The sequence below is a fragment of the Oncorhynchus mykiss genome, chromosome 25, assembly GCF_057628025.1.
Source record: "Oncorhynchus mykiss isolate SJ-2025 chromosome 25, ASM5762802v1, whole genome shotgun sequence".
Lineage (NCBI taxonomy): Eukaryota > Metazoa > Chordata > Actinopteri > Salmoniformes > Salmonidae > Oncorhynchus > Oncorhynchus mykiss.
The window spans coordinates 90865001-90887891 of NC_143046.1; the positions used below are offsets into that span (position 1 = coordinate 90865001).

The window sequence follows — 22891 nt, forward strand, 5'->3', positions numbered from 1 at the left end:
TATATATATATAAATATATTACATGAATATGTTGGATCGTATTAATGTCTTATTCAATCACCATCACTGCTGCATCTTGAATGATCCCGTATTGTTCCATTATATCACAGTTATAAACATAACACATGGCTAAATGGCACCACGCTGTGTTATATTCTAATGTTGACAGTAATGTGAACCCCTTCTCTCTCTGTCCCCTGCAGTGTCCCTCTGTGGGCCAGATCTTGTCCCACTATGGGTTGACTAACGCCAGTCAGCTGACAGTGGAGCATCTCGAGAGGATCTGTCCTGCTGTGTTGACTCAGGTGCTGCTGCCCTCCTGCCCATATAAAAACCCCACGGCCCTGCATCCTATTACCTACCATGGTGAGTACCACGGTACTGAAACCTGTTACCTACCACGGTGAGTACCATATTAACCCTAGGTACTGAAACCTGTTACCTACCACGGTGAGTACCATATTAACCCACGGTACTGAAACCTGTTACCTACCACGGTGAGTACCATATTAACCCTAGGTACTGAAACCTGTTACCTACCACGGTGAGTACCATATTAACCCTAGGTACTGAAACCTGTTACCTACCACGGTGAGTACCATATTAACCCACGGTACTGAAACCTGTTACCCACCATGTTAACCACATGACCTACCATGTTACCCACATGACCTACCATGTTACCTACCATGTTACCTACATGACCTACCATGTTACCCACATGACCTACCATGTTACCCACATTACCTACCATGTTACCCACCATGTTACCTATATGACATACCATGTTACCTACCATGTTACCTACATGACCTACCATGTTACCTACATGACCTACCATGTTACCTACATGACCTACCATGTTACCTACATGACCTACCATGTTACCTACCATGTTACCTACCATTACCTACAATGTGCTGAATTTGAGCCAGATCTTCCCAGAACTGGATCTGGCACCTCTCAGTTTTGGACTGTTTCGTTCTGGAACACATTTACCAGGATCCGGTACCTCTCCTGGCATGAAAAATAATTGTCACTATTTGCAATGTAAAAATTATAGTTAAAGCTTGATGCCCCTGTGCTATACGAACCACGAGTTAACGCTTGATACACCTGTTCTGGTCCATATGGACCTGAGACTCGGCTTTATAATCAACCTCATTGTTCTAGGGGACAGAGGGAGCATGAAGGAATGAGATGATTATCTGGGCTGTTGAGAACACACACACACACACACACACACACACACACACACACGAACACACACACACACACACACATACACATACACACAGACACACGCTCACTGATAGCTAGCTGATGATAGAAGCAAGGTTTCAGATGCACATTCCTGTGTGATCAAAGAAAACCCAATGTGCCCTAATACTGTCATAAGATATCCTTACTACCCCAACGTACCCTATAACCTAATACTGTCATAAGATATCCTTACTACCCCAACGTACCCTATAACCTAATACTGTCATAAGATATCCTTACTACCCCAACGTACCCTATAACCTAATACTGTCATAAGATATCCTTACTACCCCAACGTACCCTATAACCTAATACTGTCATAAGATATCCTTACTACCCCAACGTACCCTACCCTATAACCTAATACTGTCATAAGATATCCTTACTACCCCAAAGTACCCTATAACCTAATACTGTCATAAGATATCCTTACTACCCCAATGTACCCTATAACCTAATACTGTCATAAGATATCCTTACTACCCCAAAGTACCCTACCCTATAACCTAATACTGTCATAAGATATCCTTACTACCCCAAAGTACCCTATAACCTAATACTGTCATAAGATATCCTTACTACCCCAAAGTACCCTATAACCTAATACTGTCATAAGATATCCTTACTACCCCAACGTACCCTACCCATAACCTAATACTGTCATAAGATATCCTTACTACCCCAAAGTACCCTATAACCTAATACTGTCATAAAATATCCTTACTACCCCAAAGTACCCTATAACCTAATACTGTCATAAGATATCCTTACTACCCCAAAGTACCCTATAACCTAATACTGTCATAAGATTTCCTTACTACCCCAAAGTAGCCTATAACCTAATACTGTCATAAGATATCCTTACTACCCCAACGTACCCAACCTATAACCTAATACTGTCATAAGATATCCTTACTACCCCAACGTACCCTACCTATAACCTAATACTGTCATAAGATATCCTTACTACCCCAAAGTACCCTATAACCTAATACTGTCATAAGATATCCTTACTACCCCAACGTACCCTACCTATAACCTAACACTGTCATAAGATATCCTTACTACCCCAAAGTAGCCTATAACCTAATACTGTCATAAGATATCCTTACTACCCCAACGTAGCCTATAACCTAATACTGTCATAAGATATCCTTACTACCCCAAAGTAGCCTATAACCTAATACTGTCATAAGATATCCTTACTACCCCAAAGTACCCTACCCATAACCTAATACTGTTATATACGAGCTTTGATCTGCTGCTGTCTGATCTTAGGTAGATGTTGGACATCTTGATGCTGTGATGGGTATTGATGCTGTGATCAGTATTGATGCTGTGATCAGTATTGATGCTGTGATGGGTATTGATGCTGTGATGGTATTGATGCTGTGATCAGTATTGATGCTGTGATGAATTGATGCTGTGATCAGTATTGATGCTGTGATGAGTTGATGCTGATCAGTATTGATGCTGTGATCAGTATTGATGTTGTGATGGGTATTGATGCTGTGATCAGTATTGATGTTGTGATGTGTATTGATGCTGTGATCAGTATTGATGCTGTGATCAATATTGATGCTGTGATGGTATTGATGCTGTGATGGGTATTGATGCTGTGATCAATATTGATGCTGTGATGAGTATTGATGCTGTGATCAGTATTGATGCTGTGATGAGTATTGATGCTGTGATGGGCATTGATGCTGTAATCAGTATTGATTATGTGATGGTATTGATGCTGTGATCAATATTGATGCTGTGATGGTATTGATGCTGTGATCAGTATTGATGCTGTGATGGGTATTGATGCTGTGATCAGTATTGATGCTGTGATCAGTATTGATGCTGTGATCAGTATTGATGCTGTGATGAGTATTGATGCTGTGATGGGCATTGATGCTCTAATCAGTATTGATTCTGTGATTGGTATTGATGCTGTGATGGTATTGATGCTGTGATGAGTATTGATGCTGTGATCAGTATTGATGCTGTGATCAATATTGATGCTGTGATGGTATTGATGCTGTGATGGGTATTGATGCTGTGATCAATATTGATGCTGTGATGAGTATTGATGCTGTGATCAGTATTGATGCTGTGATGAGTATTGATGCTGTGATGGGCATTGATGCTGTAATCAGTATTGATTATGTGATGGTATTGATGCTGTGATCAATATTGATGCTGTGATGGTATTGATGCTGTGATCAGTATTGATGCTGTGATGGGTATTGATGCTGTGATCAGTATTGATGCTGTGATCAGTATTGATGCTGTGATCAGTATTGATGCTGTGATGAGTATTGATGCTGTGATGGGCATTGATGCTCTAATCAGTATTGATTCTGTGATGGGTATTGATGCTGTGATCAGTATTGATGCTGTGATGGTACTGATGCTGTGATCAGTATTTTTGCTGTGATGGGTATTGATGCTGTGATCAGTATTGATGCTGTGATCAGTATTGATGCTGTGATCAGTATTGATGCTGTGATGAGTATTGATGCTGTGATCAGTATTGATGCTGTGATGAGTATTGATGCTGTGATGGGCATTGATGCTGTAATCAGTATTGATTCTGTGATGGGTATTGATGCTGTGATGGTATTGATGCTGTGATGAGTATTGATGCTGTGATCAGTATTGATGCTGTGATCAGTATTGATGCTGTGATCAGTATTGATGCTGCTCCCCTCCCCTCTGTCACTATGGGTGGATAATGGTTGGTGTGTTGGGTCAGTAACACTGTGGTTATAGGATGGGTCAGTAACACTGGTTATAGGATGGGTCAGTAACACTGTGGTTATAGGATGGGTCACTAACACTGTGGTTATAGGATGGGTCAGTAACACTGTGGTTATAGGATGGGTCAGTAACACTGTGGTTATAGGATGGGTCAGTAACACTGTGGTTATAGGATGGGTCAGTAACACTGTGGTTATAGGATGGGTCAGTAACACTGTGGTTATAGGATGGGTCAGTAACACTGTGGTAACAGGATGGGTCAGTAACACTGTGGTTATAGGATGGGTCAGTAACACTGTGGTTATAGGATGGGTCAGTAACACTGGTTATAGGTTGGGTCAGTAACACTTTGGTTATAGGATGGGTCATTAACACTGTGGTTATAGGATGGGTCAGTAACACTGTGGTTATAGGATGGGTCAGTAACACTGTGGTTATAGGATGGGTCAGTAACACTGTGGTTATAGGATGGGTCAGTAACACTGTGGTTATAGGTTGGGTCACTAACACTGTGGTTATAGGATGGGTCAGTAACACTGTGGTTATAGGATGGGTCAGTAACACTGTGGTTATAGGATGGGTCAGTAACACTGTGGTTATAGGATGGGTCAGTAACACTGTGGTTATAGGATGGGTCAGTAACACTGTGGTTATAGGATGGGTCAGTAACACTGTGGTTATAGGATGGGTCAGTAACACTGTGGTAACAGGATGGGTCAGTAACACTGTGGTTATAGGATGGGTCAGTAACACTGTGGTTATAGGATGGGTCAGTAACACTGTGGTTATAGGTTGGGTCAGTAACACTGTGGTTATAGGATGGGTCAGTAACACTGTGGTTATAGGATGGGTCAGTAACACTGTGGTTATAGGATGGGTCAGTAACACTGTGGTTATAGGATGGGTCAGTAACACTGTGGTTATAGGATGGGTCAGTAACACTGTGGTTATAGGATGGGTCAGTAACACTGTGGTTATAGGTTGGGTCACTAACACTGTGGTTATAGGATGGGTCACTAACACTGTGGTTATAGGATGGGTCACTAACACTGTGGTTATAGGATGGGTCACTAACACTGTGGTTATAGGATGGGTCAGTAACACTGTGGTTATAGGATGGGTCAGTAACACTGTGGTTATAGGATGGGTCAGTAACACTGTGGTTATAGGATGGGTCAGTAACATTGAGTGTATTTACATGCGCACTAACAATTCAACATTTAACCTACTATGTTAATAGACCAATTATAGCATTAGCCTTGTAATCACCTTATCTTAATCAGCGTATGGTCAACATCAAAGTAGGCATATCCTGATTAAAAACACCCTGGTTTTCTGAGCAATCTATGAAATTATTAGGACACGTGAACAGTTTTAAATGATTAGGACATGTGAACAGTTTTAAATGATTAGGACAGGTAAACAGGACATGTCAACAATTAAATGATTAGGACATGTGAACAATTAAATGATTAGGACATGTGAACAGTTTTAAATGATTAGGACATGTGAACAGTTTGAAATGACTAGGACATGTGAACAGTTTTAATCAGAGTTCCAGAGGTGGATCTGATCTGGGCCAGCAGCAGGTTTTAATCAGGGTTCCAGAGGTGGACCTGATCTGGGCCAGCAGCAGGTTTTAATCAGAGTTCCAGAGGTGGATCTGATCTGGGCCAGCAGCAGGTTTTAATCAGGGTTCCAGAGGTGGATCTGATCTGGGCCAGCAGCAGGTTTTAATCAGGGTTCCAGAGGTGGATCTGATCTGGGCCAGCAGCAGGTTTTAATCAGGGTTCCAGAGGTGGATCTGATCTGGGCCAGCAGCAGGTTTTAATCAGGGTTCCAGAGGTGGATCTGATCTGGGCCAGCAGCAGGTTTTAATCAGAGTTCCAGAGGTGGATCTGATCTGGGCCAGCAGCAGGTTTTAATCAGGGTTCCAGAGGTGGATCTGATCTGGGCCAGCAGCAGGTTTTAATCAGGGTTCCAGAGGTGGATCTGATCTGGGCCAGCAGCAGGTTTTAATCAGGGTTCCAGAGGTGGATCTGATCTGGGCCAGCAGCAGGTTTTAATCAGGGTTCCAGAGGTGGATCTGATCTGGGCCAGCAGCAGGTTTTAATCAGGGTTCCAGAGGTGGATCTGATCTGGGCCAGCAGCAGGTTTTAATCAGGGTTCCAGAGGTGGATCTGATCTGGGCCAGCAGCAGGTTTTAATCAGGGTTCCAGAGGTGGATCTGATCTGGGCCAGCAGCAGGTTTTAATCAGGGTTCCAGAGGTGGATCTGATCTGGGCCAGCAGCAGGTTTTAATCAGGGTTCCAGAGGTGGATCTGATCTGGGCCAGCAGCAGGTTTTAATCAGGGTTCCAGAGGTGGATTTGATCTGGGCCAGCAGCAGCAGCCTCTTATTCACCGCTGAAGTGAGTTTGGAAAAACTGAAAATATGCAGAAAGTTTTCACATATAAATCAATTAGACTTTACAAAAAATGACTTTATTATTCTGTGCATGTAACCATGCTCAATATGCATCTCTTTTCTCTTGTCCTGTCCAGTGTGGGGTTATGGCTTCCTGTCTGTCACCATTATTAACCTGGCCTCTCTCCTGGGCCTGGCACTCATCCCCTTCACCAAGAAGCCGTACTTCCCCAAGGTGCTCACCTACTTCATCGGCCTGGCCATCGGCACGCTCTTCTCCAACGCTGTCCTGCAGTTAATACCAGAGGTAGGATCTCTCTAATGCAGTTAATACCAGAGGTAGGATCTCTCTAATGCTGTTAATACCAGAGGTAGGATCGCTCTAATGCTGTTAATACCAGAGGTAGGATCTCTCTAATGCAGTTAAAAAATATATGGAAATGTTCTACCCAAAATTACAACCAACTAATTGCAGCATTACCGCAAAAATGGAAGAAGCAAGTGGAAGAGGGAAAAAGTAAAGAACTTGTCGTGTCGACTCTGCATTAAAGACCAAAATTGGTTCAAGAAAATTGTGATGAATAAAAAAAATATACCAGTTTAATTTAAGGACCGAACAATGTTTAGCGATGCCATATAGATGAGAAAATAGTTGTAGATTTCCGATGTACTGATTCCATGGCACATGGTTTATGAACTGACACATAAAAAGACACTGGATTCAAAACATAATTTTTCCATTTAAATGATTGTTATATTATATATATATATATATATATATGGGGGATACAACCATATATATATGGATCCAACCTCCCCAGCTCTGCAGATTTTGCTGTGAAGAGACAGAAGAATCATTAGATCATTTATTTTGGTATTGTATGTAGCTTGTTTTTGGTCACAGGTCCAGGAATGGCTGAAGAATTACAACATTTACCTGGAGCTAACTCCAGGGTGATCACTCTGGGTGACTTGGTCAAAGACCAAGTCCATATTATGGCAAGAACAGCTCAAATAAGCAAAGAGAAATAACAGTCCATCATTACTTTAAGACATGAAGGTCAGTTAATCCAGAACATTTCAAGAACTTTAAAAGTTTTTTTCAAGTGCAGTTGCAAAAACCATCAAGGTCTATGATGAAACTGGCTCTCATGAGGACCGCCACAGGAAAGGAAGACCCAGAGCTTTTTGGTTCCAACTGCCTTGTCTACGGTGAAGAAAATAGTAAAAATAAAGAAAAACCCTTGAATGAGTAGTTGTCCAAACTTTTGACTGGTAGTGTACGTATGTACAGTGTATTTGGAAAGTATTCAGACCCCTTCCATTCTTCCACATTTTGTTACGTTACAGCCTTATTCTAAAATGGATTAAATTTTAAAAAATCCTCATCAATCTACACACAATACCCCATAATGACACACAATACCCCATAATGACATCACAATACCCCATAATGACATCACAATACCCCATAATGACATCACAATACCCCTTAATGACATCACAATACCCCATAATGACATCACAATACCCCATAATGACATCACAATACCCCATAATGACATCACAATACCCCATAATGACATCACAATACCCCTTAATGACATCACAATACCCCATAATGACATCACAATACCCCTTAAAACAGGGTTTTAGATATTTTTGCAAAAAAAAAAAAAAAAAACAGAAATACTTTATTTACATAAGTATTCAGACTATGAGACTTGGAAGATTCTTCAACTTGATTGGAGTCCACCTGTGGTAAATTCAATTGATTGGACATTATTTGGAAAGGCACACACCTGTCTATATAAGGTCCCACAAATTGACAGTGCATGTCAGAGCAAAAACCAAGCCATGAAATTGAAGGAATTGTCTGTAGAGCTCAGAGACAGGATTGTGCCAAGCTACAGATCTGGGGAAGGGTACCAAAACATTTCTGCTGCATTGAAGCTCCCCAAGAACACAGTGGCCTCCGTCATTCTTAAATGGAAGAAGTTTGGAATCACCAAGACTCTTCCTAGAGCTGGCCCCCCAGCCAAACTGAGCAATCAGGGGAGAAGGGCCTTGGTCAGGGAGGTGACCAAGAACCCGGTGGTCACTCTGACAGAGCTCTAGATTTCCTCTGTGGAGATGGAAGAACCTTCCAGAAGGACAATCATCTCTGCAGCACTTCACCAATCAGGCCTTTATGGTAGAGTGGCCAGACGGAAGCCACTCCTCAGTAAAAGGCACATGACAGCCTGCTTGGAGTTTGCCAAAAGGCACCTAAAGACTCTCAGACCATAAGATTAAAAGATTTAAAGACTTCCTTGTAGCAGATAAAGAAACGGAGGTACCAAGATGGAACTCTTTGGCCTGAATGCCAAGCGTGACGTCTTGAGGAAGCCAGGCACCATCCCTACGGTGAAGCATGGTGGTGGCAGCATCACGCTGTGGGGATGTTTTTTCAGCGGCAGGGACTGGGAGACTAGTCAGGATCGAGAGAAAGATGAACGGAGCAAAGTAGAGATCCTTGATGAAAACCTTCTAATATTAAGGGACAAAAGTACAGTAGGAGCCAAAATGTCCTTTCAGTCGGTGCTACCCTAGAAAAGAAAACATTATAAATGTCTCATAATAGTTGATCTTTGAGCTTTTTCATCAAAGTTGTTAATAAGTGTCACCGGCGTTGATTGAATATGGAAACTGAGTCTTCGTGGTCAAATGGAGGGAAAAGAGATGGTCATGGTTGTGTTAAATAATGGATCTATTTTACTGTTTTAATCTTTCAACTCTATTCATGGTTAATTTACTGTGTTACTGCTACCTAGGGTTGTAAAATGACTGCTACCTAGGGTTGTAAAATGACTGCTACCTAGGGTTGTAAAATGACTGCTACCTAGGGTTGTAAAATGACTGCTACCTAGGGTTGTAAAATGACTGCTACCTAGGGTTGTAAAATGACTGCTACCTAGGGTTGTAAAATGACTGCTACCTAGGGTTGTATAATGACTGCTACCTAGGGTTGTAAAATTACTGTAACTTTCCCCACATTCCCTGGATTTCCTGCTTTTCCCCCTCATAATTCCAGGAATCTTCCACCCAGGAATTGTTGGTACCCTACTGTTACCACATGCATGTTTTTCCAACACCAACAGGCCCTGGGATTCGATCCCAGAGCGGATGACTACATTCTCAAAGCCGTTGGAATATTTGGTGGATTTTACCTGCTGTTCTTCACAGAGAAAGTATTGAAGATGGCACTAAGAACAGAGCATGAGGTATTGTCTGCTTTAAACCATTTAAACAGCATATATATATATATATATATATATATATACACACTGTACCTGTAACTTCGCATTAATCAGAGACGTAGCAATGTTACAAGTTGCTTTCTCTAGGGTGTGTATTTCCTGTCTGTTTTTTGAGAGCATTATTATTGATTAATTGATTGATTTAATTAATTGATTGATTGTGACATGGTTCACGATTTGGCCCGGTTCATTTCCTGTCTGTACATCTCTGGTCATCTAGCCAGCGTCATTTCCTGTCTGTAATCTCTGGTCATCTAGCCAGCGTCATTTCCTATCTGTACATCTCTGGTCATCTAGCCAGCGTCATTTCCTGTCTGTAATCTCTGGTCATCTAGCCAGCGTCATTTCCTGTCTGTACATCTCTGGTCATCTAGCCAGCGTCATTTCCTGTCTGTAATCTCTGGTCATCTAGCCAGCGTCATTTCCTGTCTGTAATCTCTGGTCATCTAGCCAGCGTCATTTCCTGTCTGTACATCTCTGGTCATCTAGCCAGCGTCATTTCCTGTCTGTACATCTCTGGTCATCTAGCCAGCGTCATTTCCTGTCTGTACATCTCTGGTCATCTAGCCAGCGTCATTTCCTGTCTGTAATCTCTGGTCATCTAGCCAGCGTCATTTCCCGTCTGTACATCTCTGGTCATCTAGCCAGCGTCATTTCCTGTCTGTAATCTCTGGTCATCTAGCCAGCGTCATTTCCTGTCTGTAATCTCTGGTCATCTAGCCAGCGTCATTTCCTGTCTGTACATCTCTGGTCATCTAGCCAGCGTCATTTCCTGTCTGTACATCTCTGGTCATCTAGCCAGCGTCATTTCCTGTCTGTACATCTCTGGTCATCTAGCCAGCGTCATTTCCTGTCTGTAATCTCTGGTCATCTAGCCAGCGTCATTTCCCGTCTGTACATCTCTGGTCATCTAGCCAGCGTCATTTCCTGTCTGTAATCTCTGGTCATCTAGCCAGCGTCATTTCCTGTCTGTAATCTCTGGTCATCTAGCCAGCGTCATTTCCTGTCTGTAATCTCTGGTCATCTAGCCAGCGTCATTTCCTGTCTGTACATCTCTGGTCATCTAGCCAGCGTCATTTCCTGTCTGTAATCTCTGGTCATCTAGCCAGTGTCATTTCCTGTCTGTAATCTCTGGTCATCTAGCCAGCGTCATTTCCTGTCTGTACATCTCTGGTCATCTAGCCAGCGTCATTTCCTGTCTGTACATCTCTGGTCATCCAGCCAGCGTCTGTGTGTTCCGTCTCTGTATGTTTACCATAGGGCCCTGGTCAAAACTCGTATAGGGAGTACCCTTTGAGATATGGTAAGCAGAACTGTACATCTATTGTCTCTGTATGTTTATCATCTTTTTCCTGTCTCTAGTATGTTTAACATCTTTGTCCTGTCTCTAGTATGTTTAACATCTTTGTCCTGACTCTGTATGTTTAACATCTTTGTCCTGTCTCTAGTATGTTTAAATTCTTTGTCCTGTCTCTAGTATGTTTATCATATTTGTCCTGTCTCTGTATGTTTAACATCTTTGTCCTGTCTCTGTATGTTTAACATCTTTGTCCTGTCTCTGTATGTTTAACATCTTTGTCCTGTCTCTAGTATGTTTATGATCTTTGTCCTGTCTCTGTATGTTTATCATCTTTGTCCTGTCTCTGTATGTTTAACATGTTTGTCCTGTCTCTAGTATGTTTATCATCTTTTTCCTGTCTCTGTATGTTTAACATCTTTGTCCTGTCTCTAGTATGTTTAACATCTTTGTCCTGTCTCTAGTATGTTTATCATCTTTGTCCTGTCTCTAGTATGTTTAAACATCTTTGTCCTGTCTCTAGTATGTTTAACATCTTTGTCCTGTCTCTCTATGTAAAACGTCTTAGGGCTAGGTCCTTTTTTATTTCCACTTCCTGTCTGAATGACGTGCCCAAAGTAAACTGCCTGCTACTCAGGCCCAGAAGTCAGGATATGCATATAATTGGTACCATTGGATAGAAAACACTTTGCAGTTTGTAGAAATGTTAAAATAAAGTATGAGACTATAACACAATTGATATGGTGGGAGACAATCCAAAGAAAAACCAACCCAATTTTTATTTTTGAGGTCCCATGCTCTTACAATGGAAAGCAATGGGTCCTATGCAATTCCAGCTCCCAGATTGCAATTCCTATGGCTTCCACTAGATGTCAACAGTCTTTGTTCAAGGTTCCAAGCTTGTTTTTTCCAAAACGAGGAAGATTTTTGAGTTTGGTACAGGGAGTCACAGTTGGAAATCAGTCTGTGGGCGCGTGACGAAGGAGACTCGCACTTGCTAATTTCACTTTTCTATAGAACATACTTCTTTCCGTATGAAATATTATAGTTTAGTTACATTTTAGGGAACCTGAGGATTGGTAAGAAACATAGTTTGACTTGTTTTGACAAACTTTAGCGGTAGCTTTTTGGACTCCTTTGTCTGCATGTTCAACTCAAATCAATGGTGCCAACTAAACTGACTTTTTGGGATATAAAGAAGGATTTTATCTAACAAAACGACCATGCATGTTGTAGCTGGGACTCTTTGGATTACAAATCAGAGGAAGATTTTCAAAAAGTAAGTGATTTATTTAATCGCCATTTGCGATTTTATGAAGCCTGTGTTGGTTGAAAAATATGTTGATGTGGGGCGCCATCCTCAAACAATCACATGGCATGCTTTCGCTGTACAGCCTACTGTAAATCGGACAATAGTTAGATTTAAAAATAATTTAAGTTTTTAACGACATAAGGCACTTGTATGTACAGAGATCTTTAATATCCGAAATTTTTTGCGATAATTTATTTGAATTGCGCTTCCTCCAATTTCACTGGAAATTGTCGACCGGTGTCCCGCTGACGGGACGCCTAGTCCTAAGTTATTTTAACATCTTTGTCCTGTCTCTCCGGCAGTAACCTTAAGCCTGCATCCCAAATTACACCCTATTCCAAATATAGTACACTTCTTTTGACCGCGGCCAATAGGAACAGGGTGCGCCATTTGGAATACACAAATGCTCTCTTTTTAACCATCTTCTTTGTCCTGCCTCTGCAGCATGGCCACAGTCACTTCTCTCCTCCAGGTCAACTGAGGCAGAACTCTCTCCAGAATGGAGATGTGTCTGAGAAGAAAGAGTCTGTCACCATGACGACGTGTACCATCAGCAGCATCAGTACAGACAACACCAGCCCAGACCCTCCAGTGTCATCCACGGAACCACCACCTCAGGTACCATTTCCTATAGGTACTGACATCAGGTCAGCTTCCCCTCCCCTAATCCTCATCCTAAACCCTAAACTACAAAGAATACAAAACTGACCCCAGATCAACGTTTAGGGGCTACTTCATCCTACACCGTCTACCAAGCAGTGTGTTCTGTTCACTAGACAGAAAACAGGAGAAAACATTTTGAAAGGGAGGAAGTACTTCCGTGAATTTGTCGAACAAGAACTCATTTATTTAGTGTCCGTAAAAATGTTTGGTACGTTGGGCTCTGAACACGACCCAGGTGTGAGTCACAAAGTGCTCAACTGACTTGACCTGTCTGTGGCCTGTCTGTAGCCTGTCTGTAGCCTGCCTGTGGCTGTCTGTAGCCTGCCTGTGGCTGTCTGTAGCCTGCCTGTGGCTGTCTGTAGCCTGTCTGTGGCTGTCTGTAGCCTGTCTGTGGCTGTCTGTAGCCTGTATGTGGCTGTCTGTAGCCTGCCTGTGGCTGTCTGTAGCCTGTCTGTGGCTGTCTGTAGCCTGTCTGTGGCTGTCTGTAGCCTGTCTGTGGCTGTCTGTAGCCTGTCTGTGGCTGTCTGTAGCCTGCCTGTGGCTGTCTGTAGCCTGCCTGTGGCTGTCTGTAGCCTGCCTGTGGCTGTCTGTAGCCTGCCTGTGGCTGTCTGTAGCCAGCCTGTGGCCTGTCTGTAACCTGTCTGTGGCTGTCTGTAGCCTGTCTGTAGCCTGTCTGTGGCTGTCTGTATCCTGTCTGTGGCTGTCTGTAGCCTGTCTGTGGCTGTCTGTTGCCTGCCTGTGGCCTGCCTGTGGCTGTCTGTAGCCTGCCTGTGGCTGTCTGTAGCCTGTCTGTAGCCTGTCTGTGGCTGTCTGTATCCTGTCTGTGGCTGTCTGTAGCCTGTCTGTGGCTGTCTGTTGCCTGCCTGTGGCTGTCTGTAGCCTGCCTGTGGCTGTCTGTAGCCTGCCTGTGGCTGTCTGTAGCCTGCCTGTGGTTGTCTGTAGCCTGCCTGTGGCTGTCTGTAGCCTGTCTGTGGCTGTCTGTAGCCTGTCTGTAGCCTGCCTGTGGCTGTCTGTAGCCTGCCTGTGGCTGTCTGTAGCCTGCCTGTGGTTGTCTGTAGCCTGCCTGTGGCTGTCTGTAGCCTGTCTGTGGCTGTCTGTAGCCTGCCTGTAGCCTGCCTGTGGCCTGTCTGTAACCTGTCTGTGGCTGTCTGTAGCCTGTCTGTGGCTGTCTGTAGCCTGTATGTAGCCTGTCTGTGGCTGTCTGTAGCCTGTCTGTAACCTGTCTGTGGCTGTCTGTAGCCTGTCTGTAGCCTGCCTGTGGCCTGTCTGTAGCCTGTCTGTAGCCTGCCTGTGGCCTGTCTGTAACCTGTCTGTGGCTATCTGTAGCCTGTCTGTAACCTGTCTGTGCCTGTCTGTAGCCTGTCTGTAGCCTGCCTGTGGCTGTCTGTAGCCTGCCTGTGGCTGTCTGTAGCCTGCCTGTGGCTGTCTGTAGCCTGTCTGTAGCCTGCCTGGGGCTGTCTGTAGCCTGTCTGTAACCTGTCTGTGCCTGCCTGTAGCCTGTCTGTAGCCTGCCTGTGGCTGTCTGTAGCCTGCCTGTGGCTGTCTGTAGCCTGTCTGTAGCCTGCCTGGGGCAGTCTGTAGCCTGTCTGTAGCCTGCCTGTGGCTGTCTGTACCCTGTCTGTTTCCCGTCTGTGGCTTGTGTGTGGATGTCAGTAGCTTGTCTGTGGCTGTCTGTATCCTGTCTGTGGCTTTCTGTAGCCTGTCTGTAGCCTGTCTGTAGTCTGTCTGTAACCTGTCTGTAGCCCGTCTGTGGCTTTCTCACCAAAGACAGAGGGGTTAGACGGGGTTAAATGAGAGAGAGGTCAATACTCACAGTAGTAACACCGTAGTAACACCGTAGTAACACAGTAACACCGTAGTAACACAGTAGTAACACAGTAGTACAGTAATAACACAGTAGTACAGTAATAACACAGTAGTAACACCGTAGTAACACAGTAGTAACACAGTAGTAACACAGTAGTAACACCGTAGTAACACCGTAGTAACACAGTGGTAACACAGTAGTAACACAGTAGTAACACCGTAGTAACACAGTAATAACATAACAGAAATATGACAAACACATAGATGGCCTGCCACAGGGATCACCAGGTGTATTGATATCAAACCACCCGTGGGACACACTGGGGGCTTGTGGGATGCCAGTTGGGGCATCCTGACCTAGAACGACATTTACAGCAGCGCTGAGTATTAAGCTTAGTTATTTATTGAGCTGTTATCTGTGACGTTATTGATTGGGGAAATCATGTTAATTATTAATGTATAACCATTAGTTCTCTGGCTCAAGTGGAGGAGAATGGCCTTGTTACACATCACAGATACTGAGCAAAATGGACGCGACTGCCGCTGTCACACAGGGCTAAGGGAAATGGGACTCTGTTCGTAGTCTCCTGTGGGACAGAGTCTGCATGCCAAATGGGATACCTATTCTCTTTTTGGAGTATGGACTCTGGTCAAATGCCGTTCACTCCAGGGAATAGGGTACCATTTGGCATGCTGCCTCTGTCACACAGGAGACTACGAACAGAGTCCCATTTCCCTTAGCCCTGTGTGACAACGTCAGTGGGACTGATCACAGGCCTGCGTAGCCTAGACTCTTGATAAAAGCAAGAATTGTCTCGCTTGTACACAAAGACGGCTTGTTCTGGCCTGGGCCAATAAGGAGTTGGTTTGTCACGGCAGCAGAGAAGCTACCGACCGACCATCGTGTTGTTTACATACTGCATCAGACTGTTGTTTACATACTGCATCAGACTGTTGTTTACATACTGCATCAGACTGTTGTTTACATACTGCATCAGACTGTTGTTTGCATACTGCATCAGATTGTTGTTTACATACTGCATCAGACTGTTGTTTACATACTGCATCAGACTGTTGTTTACATACTGCATCAGACTGTTGTTTACATACTGCATCAGACTGTTGTTTACATACTGCATCAGATTGTTGTTTACATACTGCATCAGACTGTTGTTTACATACTGCATCAGATTGTTGTTTACATACTGCATCAGACTGTTGTTTACATACTGCATCAGACTGTTGTTTACATACTGCATCAGATTGTTGTTTACATACTGCATCAGATTGTTGTTTACATACTGCATCAGACTGTTGTTTACATACTGCATCAGACTGTTATTTACATACTGCATCACACTGTTGTTTACATACTGCATCAGATTGTTGTTTACATACTGCATCAGATTGTTGTTTACATACTGCATCACACTGTTGTTTACATACTGCATCAGATTGTTGTTTACATACTGCATCAGATTGTTGTTTACATACTGCATCAGACTGTTGTTTACATACTGCATCAGATTGTTGTTTACATACTGCATCAGATTGTTGTTTACATACTGCATCAGATTGTTGTTTACATACTGCATCAGACTGTTGTTTACATACTGCATCAGACTGTTGTTTACATACTGCATCAGACTGTTGTTTACATACTGCATCAGACTGTTGTTTACATACTGCATCAGATTGTTGTTTACATACTGCATCAGATTGTTGTTTACATACTGCATCAGATTGTTGTTTACATACTGCATCAGATTGTTGTTTACATACTGCATCAGATTGTTGTTTACATACTGCATCAGACTGTTGTTTACATACTGCATCAGATTATTGTTGTGTTTCTTTCCTTTTCAGAGAGAAAATAAACAAACATAATTCTGTTACATAGTAAACGTGTTATATAGTAAATATGTTGTATTAATTAGGATATGACATATTATATAGTAAATATGTTGTATTAATTAGGATATGACATATTATATAGTAAATATGTTGTATTAATTAGGATATGACACATTATATAGTAAATATGTTGTATTAATTAGGATATGACATATTAAATAGTAAATATGTTGTATTAATTAGGATATGACATATTATATAGTAAATATGTTGTATTAATTAGGATATGACATATTATATAGTAAATATGTTGTATTAATTAGGATATGACATATTATATAGTAAATATGTTGTATTAATTAGGATATGATATATTATATAGTAAAAAATATGTTATATTAACTAGACTATGACATATTATATAGTGAATAATATATTTACTAGGCTATGACATATTATAAATATATGTTGTATTAATTAGGATATGACATATTATATAGTAAAAATATGTTATATTATCTAGATTATGATATTACTCTCATGTACAATCCAGTTTTACTCCCCTTTACTCTGCCTCCTTCCTCTGTGACTTCCTGTCCCAGCAGGAAGTCCATGTCAATAATGTGATGTGCCACTGGCTGCGGGGTCAGCGCATCGCTAACATAAAGACGGTGGCCTGGATGATCACACTGAGTGACGCTCTGCACAACTTCATCGACGGCCTGGCGATCGGAGCCTCTTTTACCGTGTCTGTCGTCGCTGGTTTCAGTACCTCCATCGCCATCGTCTGTGAGGAGTTCCCCCACGAGCTAGGTGAGAGATCAATCAATCATATGTATCTAGAATTGCCTTCGTTTTTTTTTATAAGCAGTTGTCATTAAGTGATTGTACAGTAACAACAGTAAGCAACTTTGGCTGAACTAAACCGACCTTCATCTGAAAAAAACGATAGATTCATTTTTTAAATAACTTGGCTATTTTTTGTTTGTTAAGAAACATAACTAAAAGTCGTGCTGTGTTCCTCGATGTGTCTACTGTGTTCCTGAACCTGTCGCTGTCTCTCCGGCCCTTCCTGCAGGGGACTTTGTGATTCTGCTGAATGCTGGGATGAGTATCCCCCAGGCCGTCTTCTTCAACCTGCTGTCAGCCATGTCCTGCTACATCGGCCTGGCCTTCGGCATCCTGCTGGGGAGCAACTTCGCCCCCAACGCCATCTTCGCAATCGCTGGGGGAATGTTCCTCTACATAGCACTGGCAGACATGGTGAGTAGAATGTTCCTGGTAGATATGGTGAGTAGAATATTCCTGGTAGATATGGTGAGTAGAATGTTCCTCTACATAGTACTGGTAGATATGGTGAGTAGAATGTTCCTGGTAGATATGGTGAGTAGAATGTTCCTCTACATATCACCTGTAGATATGTTGAGTAGAATGTTCCTGGTAGATATGGTGAGTAGAATGTTCCTCTACATAGTATTGGTAGATATGGTGAGTAGAATGTTCCTGGTAGATATGGTGAGTAGAATGTTCCTGGTAGACATGGTGAGTAGAATGTTCCTGGTAGACATGGTGAGTAGAATGTTCCTGGTAGATATGGTGAGTAGAATGTTCCTGGTAGATATGGTGAGTAGAATGTTCCTGGTAGACATGGTGAGTAGAATGTTCCTGGTAGACATGGTGAGTAGAATGTTCCTGGTAGACATGGTGAGTAGAATGTTCCTGGTAGACATGGTGAGTGACATGGGAGAATCTCAATTGCATTTCCTTGAATCCTTGCATTTCTCGCAGAGGGGGGGGGGGGGGGGGCTTGAGGTGAGGAGAGAGGATGCTAGGAATCAAGGAAATGCAATTGAGATTCTCCCATGATGCTTCCTCCACCCTAAATGCCACCTGATCTGCTTCAACTCCCAGATTACAACGCTTATCCTTTAGATCCCCAACTGACTGATTTCCTGAATTTACTTTAGTTTTTAACTTGTATGTGCTGTGTTCTGCCGTTCATCAACCTTCAGCTGCCAAGCAGGGCGTACATGTATTAGAGAATCAGGACCTAACTTTTCAATAGCTCAGTAGTATATCTATATTGAGTTTAGTATGAAGGTTCTCTGGTCTTGCAGGGAGAGCAGACGGGTCATATTTTTTTTTAAGGACCCAACCACTGAATGACCCAGTGGACAGTCAGTTCCTCATCATACCATACTGTACGTGTTATCACAGCTGCAGAGCTGCTTCTACCCCCCACCCCAGGAGGGAGGGAGGGAGGGAGAGACTGAGGGAGGGAGGGAGAGACTGGGGGAGGGACGGAGGGAGCACAGCTTTATTGACTGTAAAACAGTGTGACCTGATGATAGCTGCTGTCACGTCCTGACCCTAGAAAGCTTTTATTTTCTATGGTAGAGTAGGTCAGGGTGTGACTGGGGGCTTGTTCTAGTTTATATTTTCTATGTGGGGTTCTAGGTTCATTTTCTATGTTGGTGATTTGTATGATTCCCAATTAGAGGCAGCTGGTTATCGTTGTCTCTAATTGGGGATCATACTTAAGTTGCATTTTTTTTCTTCCCACCTGTGGGTTATGGGATATTGTTTATGTTTAGTTGCCTGTTCGCTCTGCATTGTCGTCATGGTACGTTTATTCTTTATTGTTTTGTTTACGTTTCACTTCTTTCATTAAAATATGTGGAACTCTACGTACCTCTACGGCCTTGGTCCGACCATCATTATTACGAACATCGTGACAGCGACAATGGAGAGATAGAGAGAGGGAGAACGGTAGAACGAGGGAGAGAGCGGGAGTGAAAGAGAGAGAGACTGAAATTATTCTGATATCTTGGGAAGAAACAGAATGCGATATTTAACTGTTGGTTTAAAACCGGTTGGTTCTGATTTCAGTTCCCAGAGATGAACGCCATCATGAATGAACAGGACGGGTCGACGGTGACCAATGTTATCTTCTTCCTGATCCAGAACGCCGGGCTGCTCACCGGGTTCGCTATCATCCTGCTCATCACCATGTTCGTTGGTGAGATCAACCTGGGTTAGAGCCGATGCTGTAGCTATAGAAACACTAGATGATTGACAGGGGGGTTGTTTTGAAGCCACTGCGCCACCATCTTTAAAAAAAAAACATTTCAATACCGTAGACTTAATTTCATTCCTATGGAGGACTGCTCCTTCTGAGGAGTACCAATATGGTGGATGGTGGCTTCAGAGCCTGTCATTGACCAATATGTAGCATCGGGCAATCTAGTGTTTATACACATCAATTGGGTAGAGCTGGGCGAGAGGGAAGAGAAGAACAAGGGAGGGAGAGAAAAACGAGAATGAGAGGAACAAGGAGAGAAATATATAATTTCAAAGAACAAAACGTGACTGAACAGAGCTGCTTTCATTCCGCTCCGATCTCACGTCGGCCCACGACTCGTTTTACACTAATGGTTTACTGGGAAACGAAAAACTTGTCCTTTTTGTTTAGTTTTTTCTTCTGACTATCATTCTATTTAAATAGAGCGAACAATCACGTAACTGAAATAAAGAAACAATGTATTTAAAACAAAACGTTTTCAATAAATTATTTTTTCAGTCTTTACAATTTTCTTGTGAACTTGTCTTGCTTTTACTTGAACTGAATGACTGGATCTGTTGTCTCCACCAATGATTTATATATGCACTAGATGACTGATAGGGGGCGCTGTTGAAGCCACCGTGCCTCCATCTTGGAACTCCCCCACCGTAGTAACAAGTATTTAGGAATCTATAGAAATCCATTTATGAATGTCTACCTTCATCTTTGCCACATTTCTTCTATTACAGACACCTTCATTCATACTTTTAAATGATATTATGTGAGCTAAACATAAAAAATACAGTATATAAAAACATTTTCTTTCAAGTAATATCTAACAATTTCACAAATACCTAATACACAAATCTAAGTAATGGAATTAAGAATATATAAATATATGGATGAGCAATGTCAGCGCGGCATTGACTAAGATGCAATAGTATAGAATACAGTATATACATATGAGATGAGTAATGCAAGATATGTAAACATTATTAAAGTGACATTATTAAAGTGACTAGTGATCCATTTATTAAAGTGGCCAATGATTTCAAGTATGTATGTAGGCAGCAGCCTCTCTGTGCTAGTGACGGCTGTTTAACAGTCTGATGGCTGATGAGATAGAAGCTGTTTTTCAGTCTTTCGGTCCAGGCTGTGATGCACCTGTACTGACCTCGCCTTCTGGATGATAGCGGGGTGAACAGGCAGTGGCTTGGGTGGTTGTTGTCCTTGATATTTTTGGCCTTCCTGTGACATCGGGTGCTGTAGGTGTCCTGGAGGGCACGTAGTTTGTCCCCAGTGATGAGTTGTGCAGACAGCACCACCCTCTGGAGAGCCCTGCGGTTGTGGGCGGAGCAGTTGCCGTACCAGGCGGTGATACAGCCCGACAGGATGCTCTCAATTGTGCATCTGTAGAAGTTTGTGAGGGTTTTAAGTGACAAACCAAATTTCTTCAGCCTCCTAAGGTTGAAGAGGCACTGTGGCGCTTTCACCACACTGTCTGTGTGGGTGGACCATTTCAGGTTGTCAGTGATGTGTACACCGAGGCTAAATTTAGTAATGAATAAATTGGCAAAAAAAATAAATTAAATTGACAATTCTGTGAACTGTCTTGTGTAAGATTTAAATTGACACAATACCTGTTAACAAAGGTGTCAGCTAGAGATGATGTGCAGGAGCTTGCAGGGATTTGTAGTTTTAAATCACGGTTTTGTAGTCTTCAACGATGTCTACTTTGACGCTAATTAGCATTTTCTAAATCTGAGAGAAAATAGAGCCGAATATATTGATAAGTGTCATCTTGTCCTAGAGAGAGTTTTACATGGGTAAAAAAGATGTCTCGCCAGGGTAAGCCTACACGAAACACTGCCCTTATTTGAAGTGTTTCCCTATGGGGGAAAAAATGAAGGGTGGAAAAAAACGATTGGAACCATTTCCCTGTTTGACTGCTAGGTTTTACGGGTATTATGACTCATACTGTGGGGCTCTATGGCCAATACATACTGTAGCATCAGCAGTTCAGGGTTTATATACAATAAGGGTACTAAACTCATTCCAAGGAGGGCCTCGTGTTTTTGCAGGTTTTTCCTTTCGAATCAAATTGTATTGGTCTGTTAAGCCCTAGTCAACCAGGTGAGGGGAGGTCTTTACTAATTAGTTACTTTAATTCATCAATCAAGTATAAGGGAGGAGCGAAAACCTGCAGACACTCGGTCCTCCGTGGAATGAGTTTGACAGGTGATATTTATTGAACAAAAATATAAACGCAACATGCAACATTTTCAACGATTTTACTTACAGTTACAGTTCATATAAGGAAATCTGTCCATTGAAATAAATTCATTAGGCCCTAATCTATGGATTTACCATGACTGGGCAGAGGTGCAGCCTGGGAGGGCAGGCCCAGCCAATCAGAATGAGTTTTCCCCCACAAAAGGGCTTTATTACAGACAGAAATACTCCTCAGTTTTATCAGCTGTCTGGGTGGCTGGTCTCAGACGATCCAGCAGGTGAAGAAGCCGGGTGTGGAGGTCCTGGGTTGGCGTGGTTACACCTGGCCTTTGGTTGTGAGGCCGGTTGGACGTAGTGCCAAATTCTCTAAAACGACGTGGGAGGTGGCTTATGGTAGAGAAATTAACATTAAATTCTCTGTCAACAGCTCTTGTGGACATTCCTGCAGTCAGCATGCCAATTGCACACTCCCTGGAAACTTGAGACATCTGTGGCATTGTGTTGTTTGACAAAACTTTTTTAGTAGCCTTTTATGTATCCCCAGCACAAGGTGCACCTGTGTAATGATCATGCTGTTTAATCAGCTTCTTTATATGCCACACCTGTCAGGGTGGATGGATTATCTTGGCAAAAGAGAAATGCTCACTAACAGGGATGTAAACAAATTTGTGCACAACATTTTAGAGAAATAAGCATTTTTGTGCGTATGAAACATTTCTGTGATCTTTTATTTCAGCTCATGAACCATGGGACCAACACTTTACCTGTTGCGTTTATATTTATGTTCAGTAATAAATAAATTGGTCTCGACCGGACTCAATCTCTTTGCTGTAGAAAAATTATTCAATAATGTGTGAGCTAGGCCATTTAACATACGCTCTTATCCAGAGCGATTTAGAATAGTGAGTAACTACAAATCAAATCAAAGTTTATTTGTCACGTGCGCCGAA

General features: G+C 42.5%; 1 protein-coding gene across 2 annotated transcripts in view; it reads left to right on the top strand.

Moving 5' to 3' along the window:
• The window catches only part of slc39a8 (solute carrier family 39 member 8), a 27498-nt gene extending 7261 nt beyond the window's left edge, over nt 1-20237 (top strand). The window contains exons 2-8 of one of the 2 annotated variants that reach the window (XM_036963121.2): nt 204-366; nt 6555-6724; nt 9558-9680; nt 12770-12943; nt 17251-17461; nt 17727-17911; nt 19538-20237. In XM_036963121.2, the coding sequence (XP_036819016.2) occupies nt 204-366; nt 6555-6724; nt 9558-9680; nt 12770-12943; nt 17251-17461; nt 17727-17911; nt 19538-19687 (1176 nt within the window). In that variant the 3' untranslated portion in view covers nt 19688-20237. The remainder of the gene's footprint in view (nt 1-203; nt 367-6554; nt 6725-9557; nt 9681-12769; nt 12944-17250; nt 17462-17726; nt 17912-19537) is intronic. The other variant, XM_036963122.2, reaches the window with a different exon arrangement.
• The last annotated feature ends 2654 nt before the right edge of the window (nt 20238-22891 follow it).